General features: G+C 41.3%; 1 protein-coding gene across 1 annotated transcript in view; it reads right to left on the bottom strand.

Annotated features, from left to right (window-relative positions):
- APBB1IP (amyloid beta precursor protein binding family B member 1 interacting protein) overlaps positions 1 to 19,415 on the bottom strand; it is a 49,555-nt gene that overhangs the window by 2,874 nt on the left and 27,266 nt on the right. Inside the window, exons 9-12 of the mRNA XM_057432567.1 lie at positions 16,402 to 16,512; positions 4,237 to 4,335; positions 3,145 to 3,262; positions 923 to 1,020 (exon numbers count right to left, since the gene is read on the bottom strand). Coding sequence (XP_057288550.1) covers positions 923 to 1,020; positions 3,145 to 3,262; positions 4,237 to 4,335; positions 16,402 to 16,512 — 426 coding nt within the window. The remainder of the gene's footprint in view (positions 1 to 922; positions 1,021 to 3,144; positions 3,263 to 4,236; positions 4,336 to 16,401; positions 16,513 to 19,415) is intronic.

Below are 19,415 nucleotides of genomic sequence, written 5' to 3'. Positions count from 1 at the left end.
CTAATTCTGGCATTAGCTAAGTATAACTTCTAAGCCTTCTCTTCCTCACTCTCCTTGCCTACAAAGATGGAAGTAAATGAGATGCAGGAGGAGGGAACCACTGGCTGCGTTCTGAGAATGTGACCTGTTCCAGAGGAAGTAAGGTTCAGAACAGAGAAACAAATCTTTTTAAAAGAGGAACTCTACAAAGACAGAAACAAGAAGCACAGAACACACAATGCAGGTGGCAGAAAAATTCTACAAATTTCATTTCACTTGTCCTGTGCACTTTATGCATGATGGAGGGAATGAATAATGAACTGCAAACATATGCAGGGTTTATTTTTTCTGTAGGATGTTTCTGAAGTCCTCACACTGTACCCTGCTGATATTTTTATAGCCAGAGATGGTGCAAGTAGTCAAAATCTGGAGCTTAACCAAGAAATTCATTTAGAGCCTAATGAAAACATGTAATGTTTTATATCTTCACATTTTCTCCTTTCTTACACATTCATCTTCAGCTGTGCGCAGTGTTCCCTGCTGAAAACAGTACTACACCCTTTGTGCTACTAAGGCAAGACCTGTTTTCTGGTAGACACAGGAAATTACACTGAGGTTCTGGCAGCACAGACTCTTTGAGACTCCCAGTAGGCACATCCCTATCCTGCTACATGAACTCAAAGCTTGTTCTGAAGAATAAAAGTGATGGGTGACTGTGCCTTTACCTCCCATCACTGGCTCCTTGCTTCTGGGCTACAGGCACACTATTTGCAGTGTGTAAAACCCAAAAAGGGGCAGCAGGGAACCAGCCACTTTGCCCAGGAGCCAAATGCTTGTAATAACAGTACACTGTGAGTAGGAAAGACAGTGTGTGAAGAAAAACAAACCTGAAGAACTGTTTCACAGGTGACATTTAACTACTGCACTGCTTGTAACTGCTCACCTGTACCCCTGATGTATCTGCTTTCTTCTGAGCCTCTGGAAATTCTGCACTGGAATGACAAACAATTTGGGGAACCTGTCCATTTGACTGAACAGCACCTGTGACAAGGAGGGGAGACAAAGGAAATGGAGTGTTACATTTTCATGGTATTAACCAGATCAGGGAATAGCAACTAAGAAAAACATCTTTACAAATTCCACCAAGCAACCACTCATTACAAGTTTCTTATACTTAATTCAGTAAAATCCATGAGGATGTCTGTTTTCTACTTCAGGCTTATTTTGAAACTTTCAATATTCAGTTCATTATCTAAGGAAAGTAAACATGATACATTACATTAAAACTAGTAAGTTACCACATGATAAAGCCCACATGCCTCCATGGTTGTAGCTGATAGTCCTACAGGAAGTACATCTGAATAAAGCAGCTTACTTAATCCTTCAAACACTGTAATATTGTGCTGGCACGTAACATACACTGTTTTTTTTTAGTATCCAAAGACACACACAATGAGGCATAGAGACAAACAACATTGCCTGAGATACACCTGGCACTTGGGACACTTCAGACCCACAGACTATACTGTAGTGTGACCAGGGACTACAGGCTTCACAGGATGTGAGAAGTTCCACCTGCCTTCCTAAACAGTGCTTGTGGCTGCCACTGAAGTTAACAGAGTACAGTTCCCAGCTAAGGTCACAATGACTAGTTTTCTATAGCGTATTTTAGTCTATACTGAAATCAGCCCCTACAAATAGCTATACAGCCATTTGAAAGCAGAACAGAAGAAAACATGCTTTATTCTATCTCCAAACCATGAGCCAACAACTACTCACAGTCAGGCAGTTCAGGTTATAGTATTATAGTCAGGCTCCAGGTTTTATATAGGGCAGTAATGATAACTTTCAGACAGAAAGAATCACAGTGACTTGCCTCAATTAGAACACTAATGATCCATCAGAGATATTTCCACAGAGACAACATACATGACTAAAAGCTTTCTAGGCTACTTAATCATTTACTGGGATCCATTAGCTAAGATTAGCAATATACATGATCACATACAGTGTTCTTGCATTCTAGTCAGGAGCTGAAGTTACAGATATATATATATTCTTTACAAGGCCTCAATCCTGCCCATATCCACTACAGACTGCAGCATCAGCACAAAGCCCCACTGGCCAGCCACTTCTCTTCTGCAATCAATACCAGAACACAAAATGCTCCAAGACTGTCTCATCCACTCTCATTAAAATACCCCCACTCACAACCATCAGAAAATCCCTTGATTTTAAACAGCCTGTTACTGTTCAAAATCTCTCTCCCCATCCCAAATGTGCATTTATCACCATGATTTGACTCCAAGGAGTAGCAGAAAGATCACCCTCTTTTCACATGTATTGAGAAAAAAGACAAACTGAAGCCCTGATAAGGTGTTTGGAGGATTTTGAGTTGTCCACATGAGAAGTCAGAATGTTAACTGCCAACACAGATTTTGACTTTGCCTGTCTTATGTCAGTAAGTTCTTAGCCAGCATGTCCCTCCTAATAAATACAGCATAAACTTATGCATGTAAACTAAAAACATTCATGCAAGTTACAGCTCGCATCATGCACTGTTCTATCTGTACCATGATAAAATAGGTAACAGTGGTATGATTAAGCTACTGGAAAAGTAAAGTTAGAAAATAACCCAATCATTTCTTACACTGCATTCTTTTCCAACACCCACATTATTATCACACATGAGTGAAAGGCTGGGAAAGAGAATGGCTCACCCTATAATAATCTCTAAAATGATCATTCTCAGAATGAGATCCCAGTCATCCCTTTCACTCATTGGAAGAAAAGCTCTGATATAGCCAGGGTAAGAGATGGGCAAACAGAAAACTTCAAGACATGGACCATCAGTTGGTAACATGTAGAGGGAGGATAAAGCATTTGTATTAAGATGCCAACAGAAAAAAAAACATTTTATTGAATTATGCAGATTTAAACTGATCTTCGGTGGACTGTCTTTGGATTCTCTAAGTGCTAACTTTAAAGTGAGAGCTCTGCTGCTAGCTTAGTTATAGGCAGATCAGAGCTACACTGGGCTGTCCAGAGCAAAACACTATCTTCCTGAATGAAGGGACGGTTTTCTGAACAAAGACTATGTTCAACATTGATGATGACAGAAGAGGGCAATAAATGTGATTTCAACTGCTGGGACATCATTGGTACCTGCTGGTAAGGATCCTGCAGGGGCAGCTTGTTCCACTGTTCCTTGATTTGCCCACCGTGAGGACAAGCCAGCCTTCTTCACTGCACATTTGTAATTATCATATAGCAGCTTGCCATACTGCAAACCAAAACAATACAATAAGCATGGTATTAAGCTTGACAGAGGCCAAGCACTCATTTTGCTATTGGAAAACTTTTCCGACCCCATTCCTTTCCACCCAGTTTTGTTCAAAAATAGCTTTCTGCAAGTGGTGTGCCTATTTCTGCACAGGGCCAGGTGGAAAGCATCTCCCTAACAGCACAATAAAACACAAACCCCCGTGACCAGAGAGAGTCCTACTGATATCATTCTGATGTTTTATGTTCATTTCAGTATCTGTAAAAATCTTGAAACTTGGCTTGAAAACCAACTGTTCTCAATAAATATCTTTCTCCAATGCTTTCCAAGTATTACATTTTCAGACTGGAGTCATGGGACACTGAATCCTGGGCTCCAGAGAAAACAGCTCTGTCAGTGTAAGATACAAAATAACTTGATGACCACCCCAGACCTTTGTTGGATGCCGCCCTGCAGCAGAGCTGGCAGAAAAGAATATATGTCTAACAGGAGTAGGTCTGTGCAGCCAGACACAGCCAGTATAATGGGCTGCATATAAATCCATCTCCCTTAATGTTCTGTGCAAAACAAAGTGGGCTGTGAGTTAAGACCTTTTGAAGAGGGTGAGGTAGACAACATGGACAGAGCTGTCTGAAAAACGTCTCAGCTGGACTGACCAGAGCTTGCACACCTTTAGCCGCAGCCCGTTATTATTGTGCCAGATAACTGTGGAGTAAGTTTTACAAGTACATCAGTTTTACAGCTACAGAATTCACCCGTGTTAATGAGAAACACACACTGATAACTAAGGCACAGGAACATTCAGCAAATCCATCCTGGTCATGCCCTTCTACTCTTTCTTCCTAGGACAAAATTAGCATAGATGTTCATTCTTGTCACAACATTTCCAGTTGAGGTTCTGACAGTCAGTAACGTGAGGAAGACAAGATGATTTTACAGAAAACATATTTAAGTAAATGTAATTTTAATCTCACCTTGGCAATTCTTATTCCTGTTACCCACTGATGCAGGGTTGCTTGATCATCACAGCATAAGTACTTGATATATTGTGATTCCTTTTGAATCTGGGGGTGCTAAAAGATATTAATTCATAAAATAAGACAAACATAGAAATCAAATCACTATACAGAAGCATGAAGGCACCACACAGTGACTTCTGTGAGAACACTGCCTATAGGCATCATGTTAACATGAAGATGACTCGAGGGGGGGAAAAGAAAGGCAGCAAAACCAGAGCATAATAAAATAAAAAAAGATGTTGGTTATGAACTATGCATGAGTTGCCACTGGCAGCACTTGCCCAAAATAATTTTAATGCATTGTGATATGAATTCAAGGGCTACAGAAATCTAGCAGTGATCTAGAGTTCAATGATGTCTACAAATGCTATGGTTCAAGGTCTAACGCTCAATGTATAAACACTGGAAGAAGTCTGTTTCTCATTGTGGTTTGTCATATGTAAGGCATCCAGACTGAACACTGGACATAATTAGTTTTCAAAGAGGATGTTAAATTTGTTTAAGCATGAACTTGTAGCTGAAACAGATTTTTCCTTCTGACTGCCTTTCTCTGGGCCAAGTTCTAGCTTTCTTCCTATGCATTTTTATTCTGTTTTACTCTTGCTGTTGTTTGCCAAGTTATGTAAAATGGCTGTATGTTCTAGATGGAGGATCACTCAAACCACAACACCATCAGAAGTACTCTTTTTCATTTGCTTGTACCAGGAACCTTTATATTTTTAAACGTTTTTTATTCTTTTGGACAAAATTTAGATTCTCTTCCCTTTACTGATCAATGCAGTACTGGTATGTGGTGACAAACCGCTGCAACTCAAAAGATGACCAAGATGCCAGGCTGCCTACTTGTCTGAGACCGAGTATCCTCTCTAAGAGGCTGAAGGAATCTGGTTCCCCTACTACAGCAGAGAAGGCTGTAAGTCTTTATAGCCTGGATGGAATAATATACTGCCATCTCTTGATACACAAATTAAAAATGAAACCAAAGGAAAAGGCTTCGTTATCCCTCATTCATGTGTTCATTTTTATCCATCTTCTTATAAATAACAGATGCACAGTTAGTGAAGTATTGTGAATGCACAAAAGAACATCCAAATATGCTCTGAGGATTCACTATTGTTAAACCATTCTCTTTTAAGCCCATGCAGTAAAAAATTCAAAATGTACCTCTGCCTAGCAGCAAGGCCCCTGCTTTTATGCATACTGTTATGCAGAGCAGTGCCGGACACAGGGAACTCAGCAGGACCCATTGCAGCACACAGTACTGTGAGCAGCCCACCAGCCCAGGGCTGATGTAGAAACCAGATGTCTCCTCGCAGGCACCTGCCTACCAGTGGCTGGGGCATTCCCAGCATAGAGGCCAAGCCCAGGCTGGGTGGCCCAGGGGCTCAAAAGCAGTGCTGAACAGAGGTCTCACTCCTCAGCCGTGTGTCCCTTCTCCCCGCTCAGTGCTGCAGGCACCAGGCTTCCCTTTCTTGTGCTGACCCAACTGTCTGTGAGGCCACACTGTGATACAAAATAAAAGGAATTGATCAAGTTAAACATAACTCCTTTCATCGTGCTGTAGTTTTGGTTTGTTTCCTTTTTTTTTTTTAAACTCAGCAGTACACAGTATGGCCTCACATACAGCATGGGGATAAGGAGTACTGCGGCTTGGGGAGACAACAAGTAGGAAGGCACAGATGAGAGGATGGGACTGCTCAAGTCAGCATAGCTACCAAATTCCTGTATCGTCAGATTATGGAGCAAGAGTGAAATAACTGTGAAGAATAAAAACCAAAGGCATATTACTCTTCAGGGGTCTCACAGTGACAGCTATGTCCCACGACAGTGCTGTGTGTAACTGTTACAGCTCCGTGCATGTTTGAACTCAGCTGCTCACACAGATCATACTGTCTGCCATTTTTCTGCAAACACACAGCTGGCTATCTCCCCTGGATGATGAACATGCAAAGTTTGCTTCAGCCCAGAGCTACCTGAACCTCTTTGCTCTTGGATGCTCTCAAGGTAAGAGCTAGGGACATCACACATTGCAAGCCCAGAGATGCCGGTTCATTGTCACCAGGTGCCTTAACTGCAGAGAATGGAGCTGTGCCTCACTGATCTGGTACACTCACACACTACCCCTTCACCGTTCAGTGTACAGGGCTGTATCTTGCTGCTACACACCTATGCCACGTATCAAACAGATATGTCTCTGCCTTCAGCAGCCAGAATGCTGCTCAGAGTGGGCTCCACTCCTGCAACGTGTAGCTGGGGTACAATGCCTGACAATCCTTATTTCCTTCCACTGTTTCAGTATTATGCAACCAAACACAGTGAAAACCATTAAGGAATTCAGTTGGAATGGTATCTTTAAAAGGGAACTTAAGCAGACACTTCTCTGGCAGAGTAGATCCCATATACCTGGGTTACATTATCACCATCAGAGCCAAAACAACCAGCAGTTACAAGCAAAGACATGGCAACCCTGGGTAAATTCAGCTCAAGTACTTTTCAACCAGCCACTAACAAATTCTGCTCCAGTGTGTAAGGTCTTACTGAACCCAGCAGATGGCACCCAAAGCTTTAAGAAAATCCTTGCAAAAGCAAGGATTCTTTTTCATGAAGTCCAACTGATCTACATATCTCCCCTCAAACTACACCACCAGCTTTTTATTACAAGGAAAGAAAAAAAAAAAGGCAGAAAACACCCCCTTCTATAATTTAACATACAAATAATAGATTATTATTAAGGTGTTATAATTCATACAAACATCTGGAAGAAAGTGCACACTGTATAAACAAGGCAGAGGTAGACATGGACACAGAGCATGCTAGGTGACAGTGCTGCACAGAGACACAGCTCTGCCATGGGGATCTGCTGATGGGGATCTCGGAGGGGCTGCCATGGGCCTCTTCTCTGGGGCACCCTACAGAAATACCAGTTTCACAAGAACACCCATACTGTGGCAGACCAAAAGTCCTTGTACCCAGTATCTGGACTTCGACAGTCACCACAAATGGGTACTGAAGGAGGAGAAATGACAAGAAACGACAAGAAATGATACTTCCTTTGCTCTACTTTCCCTGTCTGCATCTATTTTCAGGTCAGGGGGTTTCCTGAGCCACATGGGGTTTTTCTGTGTTTAGGTTCTTCAGTGGACTTCTCCTCCAGGTACTGCAGCTTTTTATTGAGCCCAAAGAGAGTTCTGGCATCCACAACATCTTGTAGAAGAGCCACCTCTGAACCTGACTGCTGCTAGCTGTGTATGATACTGCTGTTTTGGAAGAGACACTGTATGGCTGACCCCTATCCACACCTCTCCGTTGCCACTCCTGAGCTTAGATCTGCATCATATTCCTGGCAAGTTGTCTCTTTTCCAGCCTACAAACTTCAAGCCTCTGCAGTCATTCTTTAATTCAAAGTCATTCCTTACCTTCGCGTATCATTGTTGCTCCTCCTTGATCCTTTTCCAAGCTTATAATATCGTCTTTGAAATGAGAGGACCAGAATAGCACAGGTGAAAGAAAACCACTGACTTGTGCCATGGTATGGCAGTGTTTGCTGTTTTATCATCCATGCCTTTCCTGATCATTCCTAATGCTTGATTTACATCTCTGAACACCACTGAGCACTGAACTGCAGCCACACAATGGCCTTCCAGAGTTCTTCAGGCTGCCCTTTCCTCACTGATCTGAATAATGCACCATCATCAGCAAGCTTCCTCACCTCACTGCCTATTAATATTTCGAGACTGTGGGGTTCTCACCACCCTGAGAAGTGAAAGGGAACTGCCAGTGAACAAGGCTAGAGTACCCCATGCCGAACAACATGGGAGTTATTTACTGCCTGCCTTCTAGCCTATCTTTTACTAACTATTGTCTCCACTGGGCAATCAATCTTAACTACTGGCATTCACCAGTGGGGCCTATTCCAAATTACCCCAATCAGTTCCTTGATTAAATTACTCCAATCAGTAACCATGATTAAATGCAGAGTCGCAAGTATATTCTGCCAGTTAGGGACCAAACTAGCTAGCTGCTGAACACCCCGTTCTCACAAGTGAAGTTCAACACCTCAAAGCTGTGCAGGCAGTCCAGATCTTCACTTTGTAACAACTAAGAAGCATACTGCCTTTCACTTCCCAAGAAGCAGCAGCAGCAGCACTGGCTCTGTTTTTATGTGCTAACTTTAACAATGACACAGAAACCACACCTTTGTACTGGCCCCATAGCCCACTGAGGTTGACTGGAAATACCTCCATTACCTTTCCTAGACTTTGGATGAGCTCTAAGAAGCAATGTTGCATGGTGCCAGTGAAGAGGCTGCCTACTGCACCTGTGTGCAAGGCCAGACCACGGGACCAAACACCAGCAGCAGCAAGCTTAACACTGAAGGTTTATACCTGTAGAAGATTATTAGCAAGTGGCTCAGAAGGAGGCATTTGGCTTCCTGTGTTTTCTGATGCCCGAGGCATGCTACTTTGAACTGGGAAGTACAGTGTTTCTGCCAAGAACTGTCACACCCCAGCCTCACTTGGGAAGAACTGTACCATAGTGAAATACTTTGGCAGTACAAATGGCTGCCAACACTGACCTTTACAAGCTCAACTTTCCACTAAAAACATCAGGTCACATGCAAAGTCTATCAGATAGCACACAAAAATGCTGACTCAGGATAATCAATGCAGAGAAGAATCAGGACAGCTGAAAGCCCCTGGAAATGACCTGGTGTGAAGATCCATGTGAACTGAGTTCTTCCTTTCACAGCTCCCGTGTTTCAGGATAGCTGCTCAGTACAGTACACAGACCTAGGAGCTGCAGTCTAAATTCAGAGCCCCTTTAATAACCTCTCTGTGGGACTAACAGAGATCATAACAGTATCAAGCATCACAGTGATGTGAGAAATACTGTAGTTTTAGGCAAAATAACACTGATCTCAGTATGCCACACCTTATACATCTCACACATAGAGACAGATAAATCATTTTGTTACATGGTGCATATACCATGTCCTGAAAAGGTCATTAAAATCACCTGGCAGCAAAGTGAAAACATCTCCTCTGGAAAGGCTTAGCACCTTTGCCTCCAAAACATGCAGCACCAACATGAATTCTGAAAGACAACTGGTTAAAAAGCAACCACAGAGAAGTCAGAGTTTGAATGAAAAGTGGCAATATGCAAGCAGAAACAGAAGCCAGAATTTTTCTCACAGAAAACAAAATGGAACAGCGCTTTGAAATAATACACTGTATTAAAATGCAACATAATTTGACTACGGCAAACTTTTTTCTCCGTCAGTGTCACAACTCTCAGTACTGATGACTTAGTTGCATCATGGGGCCTGAGTTTTGGAACTGTTGGTTCTTTCCAGTTACATATTAAGGCCTGAGCACCTCAAACACCAGGCAGCAAAAGGATGTGCTATGCTCCACCTGGGAAAGCCCTGAAAAGGTTTGGAACAGGATCTAGTGTTCTCTAACCCACTGTCTCCTCTCTGAGCATCACTGTCTAGAGATAAAGAAAGCAGAAACACTTGTGGATATAAAAAGCATTTTTTTTTGGGTAGGTTTCAAAAAAATATTTGTGCACAGATTACATTTTCAGATATAAACTCTCTGCCTAAGGAAGAAAAAGATAAGAACACATTGAAAACCTGAAGAAATGAGAACTGAACAATGTGGTTTCTATGGTTTGTGCCAAAACAAACGACTACAGGCCAAGTGTGCATGAAATCAGAGATTATCCCAATGAAACGTTCTTTTGCTTTGCCTTCTTCCTATCCTAAAGATGAAAATTGAACTGACATTACTCAGCATCTCATTGGATTCCTTGCCCCAAAATATATGGATCATTGCTCAGTCTCTGAGGCAGAAACAACAGCCAGAAGCATAAAGAGTGACTAATCTTGGATCAAAAGCTTTGGCTTTAGGCCAAAATAGTCAATGTTCTTGGATACCTTATATGCGTTCTAGTGATGAACTTGGTCTATGTTGAGTTAGCTTCTCAGAAAAGCTGAGACTCCTCTGGCTCCCATGACTGCAAGTAGAATTAATACTCAGATCCTTTTAAAAACCATACTCAAGTGGTTCAAATTTGCCACCTCCTAGTAAACTTGGTCAAATTCTGATGCTATGCAGTCCTTGCATAAAATGACCAGCCTTAACTGACCTTCTAAAGACATGTGTGAACTGTACAGATAAAAAAGCAACTACCCTAGTCTAAGGAAATTATTCTTTTAGCTTACATTTCTCTAATGACTGAGGCAAAATGTTTAGGTTATTACAAACATATGTAGCAGCCAGTGTAACCAAACAGGACTGCTTTACACAGAAAGTATTTTCCAAAGCTATTATAATCCATTTCTCACTGTACATTCTCTGTCCATATTCTCCCCACTGTTTATGCATTAATCTTGCAAAACTGTGTGCATGCATTATGACTGTAATCTTGTATGTCTGAAAGTGTTCTGTAATAAAGAGTATTCCTGCTTTTGCTTTTTTAGTTTATCTGGAAATGTATTTTACTCTGCAATATTTGACTGAAGCATTCATGCTAATACAATTTTCAAACCTTTCAAATAGAAAACCTCCTGGTTTCTGTCCTCACTTCCTGCACAAGCCATTTGTTCTGCACCTTTTTTCTACCATTTTCTATCTCAAACACCTTCTACCTGCTTAACTGTCATTGTGTTGAATGCATTACGTACATGACTCAGTCCAGGACAGAGTGTACTGGGTGTGAGGGAGGTGGGAATCAGGAGTGCAGTGACTAGATTCTGAATTACCTGCTGGAATGACGTCCCTGTTGCAAACAGAAGATATCCTTCTTGAAAATTTATTTCCAAAATTTCCTTTGGATCATTAGAATTTTTATTTTTTTTTTAATTCATAGTTTCCAGATGACACCAGGAAAACTCTGCTGTTTAGACTGCAGAGAAAAATGTACCCAGCTGTGGAAATAGACGATGATTTGCCTTTGTCTCAGTTTATCCCCAGGAAACCATTTTTTTTCATCCTAGATTAATTCAGCATTATGCACCATTACCTCCAGATTACTCAAGCACAACTAGCACCAATAAACTATAATTAAATCCACTCTTTGTCACAGGCACATCAGACTGACTAAACCAGTAAATTTGCATATAGATTACCTTGCTATTTGTCTGCTTTGAAAGATTTTCCAACATGGTGTGACAAAAACCAGCTCCTGCACTAATGTGCGCACACACACACACAGACACAGACACTCGATGCACAAAATAAACACTATGTTCACAATTCATGCTCGATGCAATAGATGCTGTCACTAGCAAGACGAACAGATCCCTTCACAGTGGAATCTCCGGGTTTGAGGGCTTTCAGCTCTGTAATATGAAGTAAATCACAAAAGGTCTCATCCATTTCCACAGCATTTCCCGTGTAACATAGTAGATGGTGAAAGAGACTGACAGGGAAGCTACACATACAAATTCGCACTTGCAAAGGCGACTGTGAAGAACCAGACCACTCCAACCCGTGCACTTGCTGTATGTGGTGTGTGGAATTACTTCGTCCGTGAAGGAGGTATTTGTTCCCTTGCCGTTTCTCTCCCAGGAATGGCCAGCACTCTCCGCAGGATGGCGGGGAAGAGCTGTGCTGATACCCACTCCTGCCTCCTCTGCCTGGAACAGAGGGACAAATCTGACCCGAACAGATGCAGGTTTGAGCAAGGGTCTTCTTTCACACTTGCCGGCCCTTTCCTTTCCTTTTGCCTGCATATGGAGGTTTCTATTAAGAAAAGACTCACTTTATCTGATGTCAAAGTGAAAGGTGGGATCTTTAAATTTTTGTAAGCGTAACATTTAGGCTGAGTAGAAAACAGGAAGAATCTTCATATTTACTGGGACAGATGTGCCAAAACTAATTCTTTTATTCAGACACCCTATTTTTAGTATGTTGAGGATTCTTTTTGTTGCTTTTTTGCTTCTTAAATGTGTGACTTCCTTTGAGGGAGGAAGGCTTGTTTAGCAGTGGTACAGAACAATTCAGTTTAAGGTTATAGGTTGGCATGGACCAAGTAGATACTGGGAAACAAAACAGTTCTTCAAGCTTTATAGTTGCCCCAAAGCTCCATCAGTGCAAGGCTGTACTCATCCTCAGGACACAGGCACATCAGTTCTGATTTACTGCACAGGGACAGCTAGAGGTGACCCTGCTCTCTGACACCAACCAGCCAGCTGTGCTCTTTTCAGTTGGTCCCAGCTGGGGTTTCTGCTGCCTGAGAGGGCCTGATATGAGGAAGTAACTGCTTTGTTCAGTTATTGCAGCTGTCTACTGAATCATTCTAAAGGGAAACTCCTGAGTAAGCTCAGGAAAGTGAGCTGGTTTTGCTGGTAGCCACTATGATGTGCTTTTGAATGGCTTCTAGCACACCACCCTTTTCCCCATTATCTCCTCAGTGTCTTTGTGGTTAACAAGTAAGCAAAAAAATCACCCCATTTTTGTTCTGAGCTACAGTATATGCAATGGGGTGCTGATGTAATGAGAAGAAGTGATAGGCAAGGAGCATCTGCAACATAGCATGCTCCTCAGCTCTAAGACAAACATCTTACAGGATGGATCTGCAGACAAGCACATTTCTGTTTCAACTAGTTTGAAATAGCTAGTCTAGGTGCAGCTCCAACATCACAGGCTGCAAAACCTACCATGGCTTTTGGCTAAATACCAAAGCAACCTGCCCATGAAGTGCATGATCTCACTGCTACACGAACACCATACCCAAGCCAGCATCAGCTAACTTTGACCACTGAAGTTGGAAATAAATGGCTAGATTAAAAATGAAACAGGACAGAGGGACTGCCAGCTCCTGGTGATTTGGATGCAAGTCAGCTGGGACAGACACTAGGACCAAAGTCTCACAGTCTCTGTGAACCCCTCATTTAACTGTAGCCTAAGAGAAGAAACTGGAGAAAAAGCCCATATCTACTTCAGAGGCATCAAGCTGAAATAACATTCAAAAACATGTCATTGAAGACTTTGAGGCAAAAGTCCACATAGTTCAGAGCAGTGAACGCCAAATCAGCCCACCTCACTGGCCATTTGAATAGCAGAATCTTAGCATTTGCTACCATTTGACTGCACAAAGGACATTTCCCTGTTTTTGAAGTAAGGATGCCAATTAGCTTAACCAGTCAGAAATAAAGATGGCATTTTTTCAACTCAGTGCTCAAAGCTAGGAAATTACGTCTGGTTCCGAATCCAGCAGCATTTCCCATGAAGCACAAAAGCAAGATACTGCTGAAGCTGCTAAGGCCTTGCATTTCTCCCGCACTATAAAATACAAGCTGGGCAGTTTCCTTCATTAAGTTTGAAACACAGCAGAGCAAGTAACTCGCCTGATGACTGCCCACTGCTTTGACACAGTAATTCCTAAAGGGGTCCTCAGAAAGCAGCAACTCTTTAAAAAAACCTAGTGGTATGCTATTATTCAAAACCTTCCCAAATGGTGTTACAGCTTGCTGGAGCTACTAAGGGCTGTAGAATAACCTGTTCTCCAAGATGTGAAAATCTCCTTTGATATACTGCCATCCTCAGTGAACAGCTAGCACGGGCTATGGCTGCTACTCTTCCAATTACTTTGCCCCATTTGCTTTAAAGACAGATAACCTTCTCCTGCAGCCAACACAAGCAAGTAAATGGAAGAGAACCTCCACAGAGCTCACTGTTCCGAGGCACACATGGGGGAATGGAAGAGCTGTGAAGACACAGCACCGCAGCCTTCGCTGTGGACAGATTTCCATCTGGCTTGGATAAGCTGGGCATCCAAATTTCTTCCAAATTACTAGGTTACCAGTATAATAAAGACAAATGTTTATCTGTTAAACGTTTTGCCTTTTGCTCACAGCACCTGCCTGCAAAAGACCTGTCAATTTTATCTTGAGGACTTCATTCTCAATATATATATGGCAGGATGAGAAATGTCTCAATGATGATGGTTTGTTTTCCTTTGACATCTCAGGACAAGCATCTCCCAGAATGATATTTTCTTCTGGGAGACGTCCATATAAAACCAGACAGCTGCAAAATGTAACTAAGTATAATAAATGGCTCTATGTTCCTGTCCACACGCTTTTGTGTCACCAAGCATCCAATCAGCAAAAGAAACATCTACTTCGCTCTTTATCTCAGTCCACAGATCTCAAGATGTATCACACCCTCAGCTCCAACCTCCAAAGGTAAGAGAAGGATACGACAGAACTCACCTCAGCCCTATGCCTTCAAAAAGGTATATATAGAATTCAATTAATTACAGAGATTATAGTAAATATGAAACTCTCTACTGCATCACTCTCAGAAAGCCACCCTAAGTGGGAGCCTTCCACTTTTGAAACAACAGAAGATTTGAAGATATCAATACTTGCCCATATTTCCTGACCAACTCCAGCCACTGCAAGAGATAGCTGTTGAGAGAAGCTAAGTCTGAACTGAGCTAGTCAGGAATCTATCAAATGCTGACTTGTGCGAGTTAAAAGGAAGAACAATCACTGTAATAATAACCTATTCATCACTAAGTAGTGTTGGTCAGGTATAATGATCTTATCAATATGATGTTTATTCTAGCATACCACAAACATTTTATAAAGAAGCATCAGAGCAAACAGTTTTGCTAAGTAGATTTTATACATTTATAAGCCTATTACACATAAAGATTTCCCTAGCGAGCTTTTGATCTTGTTTTTCTCATCTCACGTTGAGGGTACAGTGCTAGCATCACACATCCAATAAAGCACGTATTTCAGTTGAGCTGTGACTTCATTTTTGGTGTTAGTTCTTATTATAGCATACCTCTTTTCACAAAAGATGGCAGTAAGTCCAGAAAGTTCTCCTGATTATTATGAACAATTAAACACATTGCTACATACACTTCAAAAATCATGGTTTTTTTTTCATCTGCTAGAATGTAACTGTTATTAAATTGGCCAGATATTTCCCTGGCCAGTCATCTGCTTAGAAAATCCATTTCTACCTATTTTTTTAAATCAGGTTCCCTTTTCCTGAAATAAAGCTTACCTGTTCACTTCAGAAGGCTCACCCCTGTTTCACAAAAAAGGACAAAGTGTTTTTTTGCAGAGCATTTTGTGGAGAACGGTAGTATTAAAATAGTTCATCTGTGTTAGCTGAATACACCTGCTTCAGAAAATAAGTCTGGGTCTATACACCACTTCTGTTTTGCCATGTGTAAATCAGGATGGCAGACGTTTTGAAACTGAAAAAAAGAAGTGCTGTAAGTGTGCAATGTGACATTATGTGACCTCCAGTGTAAATGTTTCCCCTACATTTTTTCTGAGATGGCAAGATACGGTGTTTTCTAATATCTTATTTGCATTGCTGGCCTTTAAATAGAAAAGCAGCAATAAGATTATCTTCTATCTTGTACACAGTAATCCCACTTGTATTCTAAAATCTGTACTAATGACAAACAGCAAGCAACGCCTAATTCCTGCAACCTCAAAGCTTCATTTCTGCTCTTTGAACTATGTGAAAAGCATGGCTTTTCTTCCTTTCCTGAGAGGAATGCAGAATTCCCAGCCTATTTGTGGTGCTATTACTGCAGTAATGAGATACTTCAACAGCAAGAAGTGATTTTCATGAGTGGGTGAACAATGTCTTTTGCTCTCCTGCCACAAACAGCTGTACAACGAAATACGCCATTTGTGATGTCTCTTCCTGCAAGACTCTGCACCTCAGTTCAACAAACCACTCAGCAGGTATGACTACACTGCAGATAAAAAGTAGACATACTTTTTAGTATATAGTTCATAATGCTCATAATTTCAACATCAGGGACTGCCAGTCCTCTCATCTTACATCTGCCTTGCTGTGCGTCCAGCCACCTGAACAGTCAGGAAGCATATTCAAGCTTGTTTCAAAGACAACAGTACAGATACAGTGTAGACAAATATCATAGGACTAACAGTCCTTAAAATTAAGGTTCTAAAGGTATGTTGCTGATCAACAATGAAGCAAGGAAGAAAATAGAAAATGATTTTGCAGAAGGTGCTCTATCTCATCAGGGTTCCTGAAGCTTCCAACGTAAACATGTTTTCATATAAAAGAAACTGGTGTGACATTTGCAGAACTTAGTTTTCTAGTACATTACCTTTAAGACAAAGCAGTGATCTGTAGGTGCCTTATATTTCACTTTGTGTTGAGAACCATAATAAATGTTCATATTCTCAAATTGAATGAAGCATGCCAGGTCCCGTGAAGTCTACAAATGAAAACCAAGCACATCATTGTAAGAACTGCGTTTTGATGTGAAACCCATTAGCAGCATTTTTTCAAGTGCATGAATGCCAATAGTTTTTAATTTTTTAACTGTCATGAAGTTGACTGAAGAAAGATGAATTTTAAGCGCGTGCATTCCTAAACTAACAGTTGGAAGAGTGTCAGTACACCTTAAAAACGATATATAACAGCGCAGCATTTCGCTGTTGTTCTGGTTTTGCTGTGCTTTATTGCTTTGTATGGAGGTTTTGGCTTACGGTTAATAAGACCAAACAGAACACCATAGTAAGAAATACCTTTAGTAAATTAGATATAGGTCTTGCAACCACACCCGGAGTAGAGAAAGAAGGTCTGGGGTTCTAAATTGCTTTGGAAGCTTGTTTGTCTGTGGTATGTGTAACAAACAAACTGTCATCAGGAAATAAGAACACATTTCATCTGCTTTGCTTTGAATTTTCTCAAATTTTCTGGCATCGGTCCTTTTCCGCTTATAATATTTGCTTGTTCACAACATGTTGCTGAAGTAACAAGGTTTCTGTTGCTGGCACACTTCTCAGCGCAGAATTCTGTATACAAAGCACGATTTTTGTAGTCTTTGAGTGGAAAAGCAAAAATGGTTCTGTCACGTGATCACTGCTGGCTGACATGAGAAATCAGGAAATTGTGAAAGCAAAGCAAAAACAAACCCCAAACCCTCTCTCCCGCTAAGACAGGGTTATATTTCCATGCATGATGGTCCTTCCAGGCTGTGCTCATTCTTGCTGATATTTTCAGTACAATGCACTCTTGAGTTGTTATTTATTTACAAAGTGAGTTTGCATGTAAGATTGGTGGGGAGGAGATGTTCCATACTGTAGGTAGACAGAGCTTCTCTCTCTCCTGTTTCCCCTGAAGCTGATGTCAGGGATTTTGTCATTAACTGTGTGGACCTAGGATTTAAGCTCCTGAACATGCTCAAAACCTTGCAGTAAAATGAGTTGTTCCTTTCCTTTATGAATCAGGTAATGGCAGTTAAGACCAATACGTATGCAGTTGTTATTTTCTTCTAAGTAAGGAACAAGTTTTTATGCAAGGGACAAAGAGACTTCTTGTTAGTATTTCTGCAGTGTTAGTATGACAAAGTAATACAACTAACAGAAACAAATCTTAAAACTGTATCTGCAATTCTGAATCTGTTGTTCTGTGACTCTGTCCATTCACAGCATGGTTTTGAATGGGATATAAGTAGAGGAACACTGAAGAAATTAAGCCTGGTTTGTAAAGGAAAAAGCCTCAAACAAAAGCCACCAAATGCATGTGAGTACAATAATCTGAACATGTCCCTATATTTTCACGTTTGCATTGTATTGTACAGCCAACATGAAGTGCCAAAGGTTTCCCAGACTTCTCTGCTTTTTTACAACTGAGAAGACGATTACATGATGAATTTCAAAACAGCTGCAGCAGCTGAAGATACTATTGTCTGCCAACTGTTTTTGTACCTCAATGAAAGATCACTCTACCCACAACTGAATGGGTTGCACATATGCAAGGTGCACATGCACTCTTCGTACCACCCAGATACGAACTCTCACAATTTAAGGGCTTTGACTGAAGAGCTCTACTGAATTCTGCTGCAGTGCTTTAAGATGTTTAGCAGCCTCAGTGCACCCTGCCCATCTACTAGAGATTACTGTCTGCACGGAAGACGTGTACCTGAACCTCAGCTGTTCCAAATACAGATTCCAGTAATTAACTTCAAACACCATTAAACAGATTTGAGCTAAGAGATTTGACTTTCTCCAGAACGCCTCAGGAATGGACACATACATCCTTTTCCTGAAGGCTGTTACAGAAGCAGGAGCAAGAGCCACACTATCTCGAAAAGAACTAGATTCAAAGTTCTCAATTCCTGTGAGTGACTGAGTTGGTAAAATAGTGAGTTTGAAGCACTCACAGTTCCTTAAAATGGTTCAGTTATAGGTAGTATAGGCTACCCTGCCTATAACAACTAACAGGCAATAAAGTGTTAAAACAGCTGTTACGAGGTGACATGGCTTGGTGCATGGCTCCATCCTGAGCCTGTATTTGCAGTCTATCACCTGAAAAAAGAAAGCACTCTGACAGGAAGTCACTGAAATGGGTATCACTGGATGATGACAAAGGCTGGGTAACTATCAGTATAGGCTTGCCCTGTTTGGCGCTGTACTACTGGTTATCACTGGAGGGAGGCTACAAGGAAAGGCCCAAGATGGACTTTTCATTTGACTGTTCTTATATTCTTTCTACCTTAAGTGTCTTCCAAATAGCATTCTAGTTCCTAATTGGTAGGATGCTCTGTGTGTGCAACATGATTTGAGGACTGGAAGCTGATATCTCACAGTCAGGTGAAGTCCAAATGAATTGCTGTGAAATCAGCAAGGTAATCTAGGTCTGCCTTTCATTGGGATATAAACATAGGTCACTGGATCAGCATCACGGCATTCCTTTACAAGCTATCTTTTTTTTTTTCTTCCTTCGTGGTTTAGTCAGGAAATGGCACAACAGTTTCACAGGACGAATCATAACAGCAAAGCTCCATTAGCAGCACCAGAATTTCCAAACATGAAGCATTAGTAGAGCTGTAAGTAGTAGCAGAAGTGGCTTTCAAAACACACAAAAAAATAACCCCCCAAAAACCCAAAACCAAACCCAAAAAACCCCACCAGTCCCAGAAGCCAACATTATACCTCATCACTGTGGAAATGAGAAGCCAGCTGCCCCTATGGCCAACACGTCCAGGACCCTGTTGCTTCTCCAGTGCTAGCAATTCAGATTCTTGAAACATTTTGCAATATTAAATGTCAGTGCATTTGATTTGGTCAGGTGGATACTTCTGTCTCACTTACTTTTGCACAAAAGGCAGAC

Source organism: Pezoporus wallicus, unplaced genomic scaffold (genome assembly GCF_028554395.1).
Source record: "Pezoporus wallicus isolate ANWC-B61680 ecotype Strahan unplaced genomic scaffold, APGP_CSIRO_Pwel_v1 scaffold_2584, whole genome shotgun sequence".
NCBI classification, from domain to species: Eukaryota; Metazoa; Chordata; class Aves; order Psittaciformes; family Psittacidae; genus Pezoporus; species Pezoporus wallicus.
The sequence above is the reverse complement of the archived record's forward strand: the minus strand, read 5'-3'. Positions and strand labels throughout refer to the sequence as shown.